Source organism: Nycticebus coucang, chromosome 1 (genome assembly GCF_027406575.1).
Source record: "Nycticebus coucang isolate mNycCou1 chromosome 1, mNycCou1.pri, whole genome shotgun sequence".
Classification (NCBI taxonomy): Eukaryota; Metazoa; Chordata; class Mammalia; order Primates; family Lorisidae; genus Nycticebus; species Nycticebus coucang.
Genome location: NC_069780.1, coordinates 17,774,427 through 17,789,906, shown reverse-complemented (window position 1 = coordinate 17,789,906; position 15,480 = coordinate 17,774,427). Strand labels below are relative to the sequence as shown.

At 41.1% G+C, this 15,480-nt stretch overlaps 2 protein-coding genes across 5 annotated transcripts in view; both read right to left on the bottom strand.

Annotated features, from left to right (window-relative positions):
- Nucleotides 1-1,496, bottom strand: part of HERC5 (HECT and RLD domain containing E3 ubiquitin protein ligase 5) — a 64,714-nt gene extending 63,218 nt beyond the window's left edge. The window contains exon 1 of one of the 2 annotated variants that reach the window (XM_053603775.1): nucleotides 1,129-1,496. In XM_053603775.1, the coding sequence (XP_053459750.1) occupies nucleotides 1,129-1,399 (271 nt within the window). In that variant the 5' untranslated portion in view covers nucleotides 1,400-1,496. The remainder of the gene's footprint in view (nucleotides 1-1,128) is intronic. The other variant, XM_053603689.1, reaches the window with a different exon arrangement.
- An 8,946-nt stretch (nucleotides 1,497-10,442) lies between these two features.
- The window catches only part of HERC6 (HECT and RLD domain containing E3 ubiquitin protein ligase family member 6), a 57,834-nt gene continuing 52,796 nt past the window's right edge, over nucleotides 10,443-15,480 (bottom strand). For 2 of the 3 annotated variants that reach the window (XM_053603910.1, XM_053603881.1), the window contains 4 exons: nucleotides 15,001-15,071; nucleotides 13,002-13,185; nucleotides 12,811-12,913; nucleotides 10,443-10,868 (listed from right to left, as the gene is read on the bottom strand). In XM_053603910.1, the coding sequence (XP_053459885.1) occupies nucleotides 10,651-10,868; nucleotides 12,811-12,913; nucleotides 13,002-13,185; nucleotides 15,001-15,071 (576 nt within the window). In that variant the 3' untranslated portion in view covers nucleotides 10,443-10,650. The remainder of the gene's footprint in view (nucleotides 10,869-12,810; nucleotides 12,914-13,001; nucleotides 13,186-15,000; nucleotides 15,072-15,480) is intronic. The other variant, XM_053603901.1, reaches the window with a different exon arrangement.

Below are 15,480 nucleotides of genomic sequence, written 5' to 3'. Positions count from 1 at the left end.
AAAGGATCTCTGGAGCCCAAGAATTTGAGGTTACTGTGAGTTATGACGCCAGGGCACTCTACCCAGTATAATAAAAGTGAGACTCTGTCTCAAAAAATAAATAAATAAAGCAATTGAACATTTCAAATCAGTTGAAAAAGAGGGGATTCAGGGAATGAAATTAGAACATCCAGGTAGCCATTTGGAAAAACAAATCTAGAGTCCTCCCATCTCACTCCTTAAATCAAAATAAATGAAATCTTAAAATTACTATAAAGATGAGCACATTTTTTAACATCTTGAAAGTGGATAGCTTTCTAATTTAACCCAAAATCCAAAAGTCTCTTCAAAAGGGGAAAAAAAAAAACTGTAAGAAAATTTAAATTGTGCACAGCAAAACATAACATCAACAAAAGGTAAGATGAGAAAAATATTACCACATACATGACGTGCAAAAGCCTATTCTTATTCAATATTCAAGTACTTCTTTCAAGGAAAGAAATCATTTTTTAAAAATCCAGGCACAGATGAACATGTAATTTACCGAAAAAGGAATACAAATGCCCCCTGGAAAACCGAAAAAGATGCTCGACTAAAAGTTAAATGCCCAAGATACCCCGATGCGATACCAATATGTCACTCCACAGATGGGCAAAATTTTAAAGAACAGTGTGTGTGCACTTCCTTTCCCGCCCCTGTGAAATCGGAACCACAATACCTAACACCTACGGAGATTAGGATCTGGGAGAAGCTCAAACCAAGGCCAATGGAGGATATTATCACTGACAGGAGCAGGATTCTCCAAAGGCTCACAAAATCCGGGCAGGTATGTTCTAAAGAGGACGAAGGGGTGAGGGGACCAGATCTGAAGAGAAATCAGTTAAGAGGAAAACTGGCTAATGCTGCCTGCGTACTCTGAGCTTATCCATCTATCTGTGGCTCGCATCCCGAGAAGCCTGCGCGCAGGTGCGCGGCACCGCAAACCCGGGACCGCCGCAGCGCCGGTGCCCTCTGAGCTGTCCTCCCGGTTTAGGGGGGGCCTAACCCCGCAACGCCGGCCAGCCTGGGAGAACGCCCGTGCCCGGCAGCCCGCCCTTCACACCCCAGCCCGAGGCCGGACGTCCAGCGAGCGCCGGCAGCCCCACTCACTGGGCTTCCCGGCGCCGTTGCTCCCCGGGTGGACCTGGACGCCGGCCCCACCGCGCTCCAGCACCGCCAGGCGGCCCCGGGAGCAGCAGATCTGGCGCGTCGCCTGGGCCCTCGCGAGCAGCGCGTCGTGCAGGCCCGCGGCGCCGGGGAACAGCCAGAGCTGCGCGCGGGGCGGCTGCGCGGAGCCGGTCGCGGCCGAGCGGGACTCGGGGGCCGACCCCGGAGCAGAGCGCACGCAGCCCCGCGCCCTCCTCTGCCGCCTCCGTTCCATCGCCGCTTGTCCGGGCTCCTCTGCCCGGAGGCAAGAGAAGACGCCGAGACTGTCCAGCAGGGACGTCGCGGGACCCACTGGGCGAGCCGGACACCGCCCCGCAGCCGCCTCCGCTCCGCCCCGACCCGGCCCCTGGGCTCCCGGCGCGTGGTTTGGGGCAAGGCCAGCAGTCAGTGAGAAACGAAACTGAAATTATTTAGGGGCCGAAATGGAAAAGGAAACTCGAAAGTCAGGGGCTTAGGAGGTGGCCAAAGTAAACAAGCCTCCGGCAGGTGGTAAAGTGAAACGCACCCCCTGGGGGGGGGGGCGGTGTGGTGTTAACACTTCCTGCTGCGTCTATATGAATACCTTGAGGAAAATGGGAACCCCAGTAAACTACGTGGCTACAGAAGGCTCTGCTAGTGACTCGGTGCATGATTGGGGGTTATTGACTTCAATACCCCAGGACTTCAGAGCAGTTCTACAAGAACTCCTGAAGCTGGGACTGTCACCCGTTATCTTAGGGTTCATTATCTTTCTTATAGGCCGCTGTTCACTTCAGTACTGTGCTAGACAGTAAATGAAAGTACTAATGTCCTTGTGCAAACCTTAAGTTTGCAGCCATCACCGGTGAATACTTGAACACAACTGCAAAACTGTTTCCTTCCTCTTATCCTGGCCTCATCTTCCATTATGTTCCTAGTCAGCAGGAAGAAGCCAATCAGTTGGCTGTCCTTTGTCCATCTCATTAGCCCACACCTCAGGAAAGAGGTGGGATGCAGCCTGGAGGGGTGGGGATCTGAACCCACCCTTTATAAAATTAAGAAAGAGCCTCACATATCTGTGATAGTGTTAAAAAAAAAAAAAACTCACAAGGGGGGGAGGGTTCATATTGCTTGCACGCAGAAAGCCAATTACTGAGACAACAGGATTATCAAGGAGGAAAAGATTTATTTCAGAAGATGTGTCCACTGGGAGGGAGAGGCACACACTGCCTCAAATCCACCTGCCCAATCTGCAGGGTCAGGGGGAGTTTATGAAGGTGAAAATGAGTACTGCATAAGGACAGTGAACCCCATTACATGTTTGGGGTGGAGTCAGGGCACTCAAATACAGTGAGGAATCGTTCAAGTATCTTTATCCCATGAACAAAAATTGGTAGATCATTTCCTCCCTAAGGTGGGATTTTTAGTATAATGAGCTAGGGGTTAATATTCTTCATTGTTTTAGCCTTGTCTGCAGGGTTAGTGATCCATGGGCACAATCTGTGGTGGTGTATAGCTGATCCTGTCCTTCTCCAGACAAACAGGTAGTATAAAGCACTGTTGTTATCCCAGGGCTGCAAAGTGGGTCTGCTCTTACTGGGGAAAAAAAACTCAAAAGGAAATGCATCAGTGAACAGAAAGTTGGAAGTTCTGATCCGCAATTCTGAGACCTCTCTGTCTTCTCTGCTTTCTCTAAAACTGTATTTGCTAGGATACCAGAGCTGGGATAACACTCACTGCTGCAGTGCTATCAATTCAAGGCCACTTAGCTGCCTGCTTTGGTCCTATGTAAACACTGAAACTCATTTGAGATATGAGGGAACTAAGAACTATTAATTTTTGGTTATGGAGCGTTACAATAGGGGAAATAGGTGACCAGCTGTTGTTCCCTAGCTTGCTTTCCTATAATTGCTTACTGCTCGGGAGTCATATAGCTGATGGTCACAGTCTTAGCTTCCTTCATTGCTCCCATAGGTAATATCATCCTTGTGGCTAGCTTTTGAGATATCTTCGAGGCCCTGCATTCTGGTAGAATGGCTGACCCTTCCAGACCAGGGGCCCATATTTGGAAACTGTCTCAACTGGACTTTCAACCCCCACCTAAGAAATGACTCAGCACAAAAGATAATTTGTACATCTCTATGATTCTACTCCACATCCAGACAATCAGCAACCAAACTAGCCCTAAAAACCCTTTTTCCCCAAATTCCTGGGGAGATGAATTTGAGAACTTCCTCTTCTTTCCTCATGTAGTATCTACACTGTTAAACTCTTTCTCTACTGTAACTTCTGTGTCTCCCGTTTATTGGCTTCCTCTTTAGCACTAGGCAATGAACCTGGTTCGACCGTAACACTGCTGTATTTCATTGTGTTCCCCTTTGTTCTTGCTGAGTAGTAGTATATTATGCGGATATACCATAATTAACTTATCCATTTGCCAATTGATGAGCATATTAGCTATTGGGGCCAAAAGAAAACTTCCCCTTTGCTTTCTGTAGGCTCACTGAAAATCTCCTACCAAAGTCAGATTAATAGGAGCAATGACATACAAATTTATTAATGTACATGGGGAAAACAGAGCAATGACCCCAACCTTTCAGTGGGGTTCAGAGGCTTATATATCATCTTGAGATTACAGAAAGAATGGGAGCTCAGAATATGACAACAGAATATGGTGGTGAATCAGGTTATGGAAAGGAGAAAAAGGAGGCCTGGCAGGCAAAGGTGGTCTCATTATGTAGAGAGAATCTCACAAATAGGAGCCCTCAGAGAGAATAGATGGTAAATGTTTTTTTCAGATCTTTAAAAATGTCAGGCACTCAATTGATCTTTCCTAGATCAAATGAAAGAAGGCCTGCCTGCATTAATGCCGATTTTCTCTACAGATGTAAATCTCACCTACAAAAGACAGCTTTTCTATTTTTTTTTTTTTTTTTTTTTGTAGAGACAGAGTCTCACTTTATGGCCCTCGGTAGAGTGCCGTGGCGTCACACGGCTCACAGCAACCTCCAGCTCTTGGGCTTACGCAATTCTCTTGCCTCAGCCTCCCGAGCAGCTGGGACTACAGGCGCCCGCCACAACGCCCAGCTATTTTTTTGTTGCAGTTCGGCCGGGGCTGGGTTTGAACCCACCACCCTCGGTATATGGGGCCAGCGCCCTACTCACTGAGCCACAGGCGCCGCCCAAAAGACAGCTTTTCAATTATTCTTGTACATCAGCTCTTCTGAACCATCTGTCTTGAAATTAGTAAAAGAAGTATATTTTGGGGGCGGTTCCTGTGGCTCAAAGGAGTAGGACGCCAGCCCCATATGCCGGACATGGCAGGTTCAAACCCAGCCCCTGCCAAAAACTGCAAAAAAAAAAGAAGAAGAAGTATATTTTGGAGTGAAATATTTTGGTTTCCTTTATGGTCCTTTCCAGTTTCTAGCTACAATGAATACATCTGCTATAAATATTTCTGCATAAATCTTTGAATAAACAAATGTCATTTCTTTTGGACCTATAAGTGAAATTGCTGTTTATGGATATCTTCATAAGAAAATACCAAACTTCCGAAGTGCTATACCAGTTTGTATTTCCTCTAGCAATACGGGAGTGCTAGTTGCTCTATAATTTTGCCAACACTTGTATTGTTAGTCTTTTCAATTTTAGCAATTGTAATGGTATCTCGTTGTAGTTTTTATCTTTCTTTGTTTCTTGAGACAGGGTCTCCCTCTGTCACCTAGAATAGAATACAGTAGCATGATCGTGGCTCACTGAAACCTTGAACTCCTGGGTTCAAGTGATCCTCCAGGCTCAGCCTCCTGAGTGGCTAGGAATACAGGCACATGGTACCACACCCAGCTAATCTCTTTACTTTTTGTAGGCATGGGGGTCTTGCTATGTTGCCCAGGTTGATCTTGAACTCCTAGACTCAGGGAATCCTTCTGCCTAGCCTTCTTGTGGTTCTAATTTGCATTTCCCTAATGCAATGACTAATGATGTTGAGTATTTTTTCTCTATTTGTTCTTTGGTGAAGTGTTTATTCAGATCTTTTGCCCATTTATTAATTAGATGGTTTGATTTATTATTTAAGATTTCTTTATGTATTTTAGTTTTTATATGTCTCACACTATGTTCTTTAAGAGTTATATGTCTTGGAATGTTTCCTACCAGTCTGTAGCTTGTCTTTTCATTTTATTAAAAGTGTCTTTTGAAGAACTATAGGTCTTAATTTTGGTACAATTTATCCATTTATTTTACATAGTTCATGCCTTCTTTTGTCTTACTGAAGAAATCTTTGTCAAACACTAGGTTTTAAGATTTTCTAATCTGTTACCTCCTAGAAGTTTTATCATTTCAGGTTTCTGTTATATTCCACATGAATTATTCTTTACAGTGTGAGGTAAGAGTAGAGGTTAGTCTATGTCCTTATGGATTTCCAGTTGCTCCAGCTTGGCTATCCCTGTTGAATTATCTTGGTGTCTTTGTCAAAATTCAGTTGGCCATATATTGTAAATGCAGGACCAGCCCCAACCCACCTACTCTGCTGGTAACGAATATCAAGTTACCATCTGGGTATAACAGAGTCAAAACTACAAGTCATGTAGCCTGAGCACATGTAATAGGAAAAGCTTTAACCTCTAACATACCTATAAGCATTTCTTCTTATGGAACCAAGAAGACCAGGATATAAAATACTCAATATATGCCTATAACCAAAGATGAATCTAAGTCATGTTAAGATCCTCTTTTAATTGCAGCAGTCAAACATGACTTAAGTATTACATATGTATTACATATTACAGTTCTATTTTTTCTTAAAATGTATACATATTTGTTACCCTCTGTATATAGTAAAAACATGATCTCTCTCTCCATTAAATTAAAGCTTCTTTAATTTCCTTCAGCAATATCGTATCATTTTCCATGTACATTAAACATATTTTGTTAAATTTATCCTGAAGTATTTTTTTGATATTGAAAATGGTACTTTTCAAATTTAAATTTGATTGTTTTGAATAGATAGAAGTACAATTAATTTTTATATATTTACCTTGAATCCTGAGAACTATCTATATTTACTTATTAGTTCTAATAGTAGGCTCTGTCAGCTTTTATCATTCACTTTAATTTAATTTAACTATTTTTATTTTATTTTTTATTATTTTTTTATTAATATTAAATCATAGCTGTGTACATTAATGCGATCATGGGACACCCTACACTGGTTTTATAAACAGTTTGACACATTTTCATCACACTGGTTAACATAGCCTTCCTGGCATTTTCTTAGTTATTATGTTAAGACAATTATATTCTATATTTACTAAGTTTCACATGTACCCTTGTAAGATGCACCACAGGTGTAATCCCACCAATCACCTTCCCTCTGCTTATCCTCCCCCCTCCCTCCTCTCCCTCACCCCCTTCCCTGTATACTTAGGTTATAACTGGGTTATAGCTTTCATATGAAAGCCATAAATTAGTTTCATAGTAGGGCTGAGTACATTGGATACTTTTTCTTCCGTTCTTGAGATACTTTACTAAGAAGAATATGTTCCAGCTCCATCCATGTAAACATGAAAGAGGTAAAGTCTCCATCTTTCTTTAAGGCTGCATAATATTCCATGGTGTCTATATACCACAATTTATTAATCCATTCGTGGATCGATGGGCACTTGGGCTTTTTCCATGACTTAGCAATTGTGAATTGGGCTGCAATAAACATTCTGGTACAAATGTCTTTGTTATAATGTGATTTTTGGTCTTCTGGGTATATACCTAGTAGAGGAGTTACAGCATTGAATGGCAGATCTATTTTTAGATCTCTGAGTGTTCTCCAAACATCTTTCCAAAAAGGAATGTATTAATTTGCATTCCCACCAGCAGTGTAGAAGTGTTCCCTTTTCTGCACATCCACGCCAACATCTCTGGTCTTGGGATTTTGTGATACGGGCTAATCTTACTGGGGTTAGATGGTATCTCAAGGTAGTTTTGATTTGCATTTCTCTGAAGATTAAAGATGATGAGCATTTTTTTCATATGTCTGTAGGCTGGGCACCTGTCTTCTTCAGAGAAGTTTCTCTTCAAGTCCCTTGCCCAACCTGCGATGGGATCACTTGTTCTTTTCTTGCTTATACGTTTGAGTTCTCTGTGGATTCTGGTTATTAAACCTTTGTCAGAGACATAACCTGCAAATATCTTCTCCCATTCTGAGGGCTGTCTGCTTGCTTTACTTACTGTGTTCTTGGCTGTGCAGAAGCTATTTAGTTTGATCAGGTCCCAGTATATTTTTGAAGCTGCTTCAATTGCCCAGGGGGGTCCTCCTCATAAAATACTTGCCCAGACCAATTTCTTCAAGGGTTTTCCCTGCACTCTCTTTTAGTATTTTTATAGTTTCATGTCTTAAGTTTAAATCTTTAATCTAGTGAGAGTCTGTCTTAGTTAATGGTGAAAAGTGTGGGTCCAGTTTCAGTCTTCTACAGGTTGCCAGCCAGTTCACCCAGCACCATTTGTTAAATAGGGAATCTTTTCCCTACTGAATGTTTTTAATTGGCTTGTCAAAGATCAAATAACGGTAAGTAGCTGGATTCATCTCTTGGTTCTCTATTCTGTTCCAGACATCTACTTCTCTGTTTTTGTGCTAGTAACCATGCTATTTTGATCACTATCGATTTATAGTATAATCTAAGGTCTGGTAGCGTGATTCCTCCTGCTTTGTTTTTATTTCTGACTAATGTCTTGGCTATTTGAAGTTTTTTCTGATTCCATATAAAATGAAGTATTGTTTTTTCAAGATCTTTAAAGTATGACAGTGGAGCTTTAATAGGGATTACATTAAAATTGTATATTGCTTTGGGTAGTATGGACATTTTAACAATGTTGATTCTTCCCAGCCATGAGCATGGTATGTTTTTCCATTTTTTAACATTTTCAGTTATTTCTTTTCTTAGAGTTTCATAGTTCTCTTTATAGAGATCCTTCACGTCCTTTGTTAGGTATACTCCCAAATATTTCATCTTCTTTGCCACTACTGTGAACAGAATAGAGTGCTTAACTGTTTTTTCAGCTTGACTATTGTTGGTATATATAAAGGCTACCGATTTATGAGTATTGATTTTGTAACCTGAGACTCTGTTGTATTCCTTGATCATCTAAGAGTTTTGTAGTAGAATCTCTGGTGTTTTCCAGATATACGATCATATCATCTGCGAAGAGCGAAAGTTTGATCTCTTCTGACCGTATATGGATACCATTGATTGCCTTTTCTTCTCTAATTGTGATGGCTAAAACTTCCATTACAATGTTAAAGAGCAGTGGAGACAATGGGCAGCCTTGTCTGGTTCCTGATCTGAGTGGAAATGATTTCAATTTAACTCCATTCAATACGATAATTGGCTGTGGGTTTGCTGTGGATGGCCTCTATCAGTTTAAGAAATGTCCCTTCTATACCAATTTTCTTAAGTGTTCTGATCATGAAGGGAAGCTGGATATTGTCAAAAGCTTTTTCTGCATCAATTGAGAGAATTATATGGTCTTTGTTTTTTAATTTGTTTATGTGGTGAATTATACTTATAGATTTACATATATTAAACCAGCCTTGAGACCCTGGGATAAAACTGACTTGGTCATGATGTATAATTTGTTTGATGTGTTGCTGGATTCTGTTTGTTAGGATCTTGTTGAATATTTTTACATCTATATTCATTAGTGATATCGGTCTATAATTTTCTTTTCTTTTTGGGTCTTTTCCTGGTTTGGGGATCAAGGTGATGTTTGCTTCACAGAACGTGTTGGGTAGTTTTTCTTCTTTTTCTACATTTTGGAACAGGTTGAGTAATATAGGTACTAGTTCCTCTTTAAAGGTTTGGTAGAATTCTGGACGTGAAGCCATCTGGTCCCGGGCTTTTCTTTTTAGGGAGATTTCGTATGGTTGATGCTATTTCAGAACTTGATATGGGCCTGTTCAATGTTTCCACTTGATTCTGGCTAAGTCTTGGAAGGTGACGTGCTTCCAAGTATTGGTCAATTTCCTTCAGATTTTCATATTTCTGAGAGTAAAGTTTCTTGTAATATTCATTAAGGATTTTTTGAATTTCTGAGGAGTCTGTTGTTATTTCGTCTTTATCGTTTCTGATTGATGAGATAAGAGATTAATTTTTACTCTTTTTTTTCCTGGTTAGCCAAAGGTTTATCAATTTTATTGACCTTTTCAAAAAACCAACTTTTTGATTTATTGATCTGTTGTATAATTCTTTTGTTTTCAATTTCATTTAATTCTGCTCTAATTTTTGGTTATTTCTTTTCTTCTACTGGTTTTGGGGCTGGAATGTTCTTCCTTTTCCAGTTGCTTGAGATGTCCCATTAAGTTGTTAACTTCCTCTCTTTCCGTTCTCTTGAGGAAGGCTTGCAGTGCTATAAATTGCCCTCTTAGGAATGCAACTTATTTATTTTTAAAAGACAGGGTCTGACTAGGAGCCTGTAGCACAGTGGTTATGGCGCCAGCCACATACACCGAGGCTGGTGGGTTTGAACCTGGCCCAGGCCAGCTAAACAACGACAACTGCAAAAAAATATAGCCGAGTGTTGTGGCAGGCACCTGTAGTCCTAGCTACTTGGAAGTTTGAGGCAAGAGAATCGCGTAAACCCAAGAGTTTGAGGTTGCTGTGAGCTGTGACATCACGGTACTTTACGAGGGTGAGACTCTGTCTCAAAAAAAAAAAGAGAGAGAGAGAGAGAGTGTCTCATTATGTTACTCAGGCTGGCCTTGAACTTCAGGGCTCACCTGATCCTTCTTACCTCAGCCTTTCAAGTACTTAGGCCTACAGGTATGCATCGCTGTGCGGGGGCCTTATTTTAAACGATAATTATTGTTCAGGAAATAATTCAATAAAAGCAAGTATTTTTTTTGCACAATGCCCAGCAAATTTTTCTGCTTGGTCTCAAACTCCTGAGCTCGGCCTCCCAGAGTGCTAGGATTATAGGCATAAGCCATCTCACCTGGCACTAAGAGCAAACATTTTAATAGCAAGGTTAGAGATAAAGGAAATGTTTTACATAATTTTGTTTCCTTAAAACTATTATTCTTGATTCATCACCTTATTATTTATCCAGACATCTGTCAACTAATCCTCTTTATTGTAAACTGACAATTTATGATTGTATAAATCAATGGGATACAAAGTGATGTTATAATTTATGAATACCATGTGGAATAATGAAAATAAGCTAGTTAACATATCCATCACTTGAAATACTTAACATTTTGTGGTGAAAAGAAACTTTCTTTAATTTTGAAATAAACAATACATAATAACTACATAAGTTAATTTTTATTCATCATGCTATGCAATAGAACTCTCCTAATTGAAACGTTGTACCCTTTGACCATCATCTCTGTACTCCTACCCCATGTCAACTCATTCTAACTAAAATCCATCAAGCCCTTGTATTAATGAGATGTATGAAGAACAGAAGAATCCGAGGGTGAGGGAGCCTTTCCTGGGACTCCTGGAGGTGACTGGATTAGAAATCCAGTGAAACAAATCCTCTGTTGCTATTGATGGCTACTTGAAGTGCTTCCTCCATTTTTTCCATTGTAGAATATTTAGGGAGGTCCAGAATATTTTGACAAGTCACCGATCTTGGGTGATCACCTTCACTGAAAGTTTCAGGACAGCGAAATACTATTCCCTCTTCCCGTAAGCCTCTCACATGCAGCCTATCACGTCCTGTAAGAAAAACTAGAAAGGAATAAACCTTGGTTAACACATTTCATGGAAAGAGTAAAACTTAAAATTAAAGGGAAGAAAACAAACCACTCCCTTCAGTAAATATTTATTGAGTGTTCTTGTACAGAGAGAACTAGAAGGAGGATAGAAACATCATGACATTTGGTCTTTGTCCTTGGTGAGTTCATGGTCTGGTTGGGGGGAAATTACAGACATGAAAAGATAGTAGCAAGCTATAAGGAAATTTAATTAGCTCATCTAGGCAGTATGAGGCTAAGAGCCTAAAAGACTCAAGGCAGAGAGAGAAACTTCAGGCTGTGGTCGTCAAGGAGACTTTACCGAGGTCACACCTGGCTAGTTCTCAAGGAGAGGCACTGGAGGAGCTTTCAAGGCAGAGGACAAAGCCCAAGAAAAACCCAGAAGTGGGCAGAAGTACTTGAACTCAATGAACATACAGAAAGATGGGCTACTGGGCTGCGGCAAAAGTTTCCCACGGAAAGAGAAGATGGGGAAGGTAGAGGAGGAACAGGCTGTGTTTGTGGAGAAGTTGGAATTGTCTTCCAACATCCTCAGGAGCAACAAAAGTAGCAAGAAGAAAGATCTTAGGAAGAACCAAACAATGGGATGAGGTGAGAGAATAACTCTACCCCAGGAAATGCTTACAGTTCCCACCAGGAGGCATCTTACACCGTGAGCCTCTGGGACGCAAATCCTGGTCCTCATACTTACCAGCTGTCTGGACACGGAGAAGCTACTAAATGCTCCAAACCTCCTTTCCCTCATATCTAAAATGGGAAAAAAGAATCGTGCCTCCCTCACAGCACTGCCTTGCAGTAGGCTAAAGGGAAGTTAATAGATACGGAGAGATCAGTATAGTGCCTGGCGCTCATGAAACACCCAGCAAATGCTGCCCCTGGTAGTACCAGCATCAGTTATTGTTAGTATTTCTAAGTGGTATATTATTATAAAACAGAGATAGTTTACATTTTTCTAGTATCACAGGACTTAGTTCAGTGAAGAGAGGAATATCAGATGAAAGGCTTGATTCACAGCCAGCTAGCGTGAGGAGAGATGGCACAATCTAAAAACTGGAGCCAGGACAGAGAAATGTAGAAATGGTAGGAATATAACAATGTCTGTGTCTCTTTGTTTTTAAATGGGAAATGGTCTTATGTAAGAGTAAGAATGCTAATCTAGGCTTGGTGCCCGTAGCACAGTGGTTACTGCACCAGCCATGTACACTGAGGCTGGCGGGTTCGAACCTGGCCTGGGCCAGCTAAACAACAATGACAACTGCAACATAAAATAGCCAGGCATTGTGGTGGGTGCCTGCAGTCCTGGCTACTTGGGAGGCTGAGGCAAGAGAATCACTTATGCCAAAAGTTTGAGGTTGCTGTGAGCTGTGACACCACAGCACTCTACTGAGGGCAACATAGTGAGGCCCTGTCTCAGAAAAAAAAAAAAGAAGAATGCTGGTCCAGAGGCAGGGAACCTGGACTCTTATCCTTGCTCTGCCATTACTGTGCGTGACCCAGCAGTAGGAATGGCTTCATCATGAACAAGATATTTTATTTATTTATTTACTTATTTACTTATTTATTTATAGTCTCATTCTTGCCCGACTAGAGTGCTGTGTCTTCATAGCTCACAGCAAACCTTAAACTCATGTGCTCAAGCAATCTTCCTGCCTCAGCCCCCCAAAGTAGCTGGGACTACAGGGGCTGCCACCACGAGCAGCTAGTTTTGTTCTTTATTTTTTATGTATTTATTTTTTTTAGTAGAGATGGAGTCTCGCTCTTGTGCAGGCTGGTCTCAAACTCCTGAGCTCAAGTAATCCACCCACCTCAGCCTCCCAGAGTGCTGGGATTACAGGTGTGAGCCACTGTGCCTGGTCTGTATTTTTATTTTTTTAAAAGACATATAATTACAGATCTGTCTATTATATAATACTTACGGAGAAATCTTCTCTTGTCATCCAAAGTTAGTTTGTGGAAAGCCTTCCAAAACATCAGTATAGTAGGATGTGTTGGGTGGTATCCTTGACCATAACTTGAATTCTTGAGAGAAAAAAGGAAAAAATGGTTTTTGAGGGTGAATACATAAAAGTTGTGTGGAAAAAGTGGGACACTTTTAGGTGTCACCTACCTGTTCGAATTGCTTCCAGTCATAATCAGTATCTCCAATTATTGCTGCCATTAGTTCTTCAGGCTGGAAACGTCTAATTAGCCCTTCATCACAGACTTTATAAAATCCTCTCTGAAATTCCTCATAAACTGTTTTTACAGAGATGTTGAAAATATAATCAACATACTTAGAAACATAGTCTCTCCTTGGAAGCAAAAACAAGAAAAATGTCAATGGCATACTTTACTATGACTAAAATATTGTGTACTTTGTCCTCTTTACCACTGCTATTGAGAAGGAAAAGTAAATGACTTGTACACAGCGCAGGGGTGGTGTGTTGTGTTGGGTGGTCAGGTAGGAGCAGGAAACTTAGACAATAGAAGAAGGATTAAGACTTTATTCAGGGCACGCCTGTGGCTCAGTGGGTAGGGCACTGGCCCCATATACCGAGGGTAGCGAGTTCAAACCCGGCCCTGGCCAAACTGCAACAAAAAATAGCCAGGCATTGTGGTGGGCGCCTATAGTCCCAGCTACTTGGGAGGCTGAGGCAAGAGAATTGCCTAAGGCCAAAAACTGGCAGTTGCTGTGAGCTGTGACACCATGCACTCTACCGTGGGCGACATAGTGAGACTCTGTCTCAAAAAAAAAAAAAAAAAAAGACTTTATTCAGCTCTCTTCTTCCTCACTGCAGTCCTGAGGACTTTTTAAAAACACTAATCTGAATATGTCATTCTCCTGCTTAAAGTCTTTCAAAACATTCCCATTGCTCTTCAGGTAAATACCAACCCCCTTTAGTAGGGATCAACCTGTTCCCATAATCTGACCCTCGTCAGACTTGGCAGTCTTTTCCCACTCTTCCATTTTCATTCTTTTTTTTTTTTAAGAGACAAGGTCTCACTATATCACCCAGGCACGTCTCAAACTCCTGGGCTCCAGCCATCCTTCCATCTCAGCCTCTCAAGTGGCCGGGACTCCAGCTGCGCACCACTTCCACTTCCGTCTCAGCTGTCACTTCCATTTTCATCTCTGGCCTGACTGACCTTCATTTCAGCGCCTGGCTGTCTCTCTCTTGCAATTAGGCCACAGAATGCGACATTTCCCCTTTACCTGTCAACTTCTACCATCTGTCAGATTTCAACATAAACATGACTTTCTCAGGGTTGGTCCTTCAGTTCCTCTCCCCCTCACCCCGTCATAATACGTGTTGCTTTGTGGAAATTATTTCTGCAAGGTCTGTCTTGCGCCACAGGATGCAATTTCCACTACAGGATGGCAGGGTTGCTACTGGAGGCATTTCCACCAGACATGATTGTCTCCCGCCTTTTGAGCCACCTTGGTGGATTAGCCTGTCTAAATCAACTCCTGTCTGCCTTCTGCCTGTAACCAGTGGTATCCTGGTAAACATTTAACAACTGGCTCTCAGAAAGGGAGGGACGTGGAGGGAATTGGCATTTGCTGATTTCCGTGACGTTAATTAATGTTCCCACCACGGCTAATCTTGCGCTACGAACACTTTGATAATAAACTCTTAATGTTTTTGAAAATTTAACAATCAGCTCTCCCAAGCTGGTAACCAGCTGGCTCTAAACCACCACTATCTGAAACTCCCTAGTCTCCTAATTGGTTTAATTTTTTTCAGAGGGCTTATCCTTAGCTGCCATTATATTACATAATTTATCTGTGTATTATCTCACTGCCCCACTGGAATTTAAGCTCCAAATTTTGCCTGTCTTTTTGACTGCTATGTCTCCAGCACCTAGAGTATCCTGGTACAGAATAGGGGCTCAAAAATATTTGTTAAATGAATAAATTCAGAAAAATGCTACAAAGGAAAGATTTAATTGATTCCTTTTTCCTCTTACTCTATAGCCTTTTTATCTTTCTAAAAAACGAGGAGCTAGAATAATCATTTGAGAAGCTAAAATACATTTTTAAAGTATAATGATGTAAATATTTTATGTACAGTATATGTCTATTAAGAAATATATTCAAAGCAGAAATTCCAGGTCTTAAAGCTTACTTGTTGGTTTGGTTCACAGGTACAGAGTTCCCATTTGGAATTAAGTCAACATTAGTTTGGTCCCAATGTATCTATAACCAAAACATATTCGGGTATTAAAAAGAAAGTAAGTCTGAATAATCAGCCACTCACAAATACAATTATTGCTAGTACATTTTTCTCTATAGAAATTAAAATAACTGAGAGCTAAATAATAATATAATTCAGCCTTTAAAATACAAATAAAAATTAAAAACCTATGGGAGTACATGTTATATATAGCTTTCAAGCCAAATTATTCTGTTTAGTTGTTTACATTATTCACAGTTATTGGCTAATCATTCGTCTTCACTTTATTCGAGAGTGTACAGACATAAGAGAAGCAGGTGAAGAGAAAATGTTGCAGTACAAAGTAAAATATCTTTCGAAAAAGGATCCCAAGGGCAGCACCTATGGCTCAAGGAGTAGGGCGCCGGCCCCATATACTGGAGGTGGTGGGTT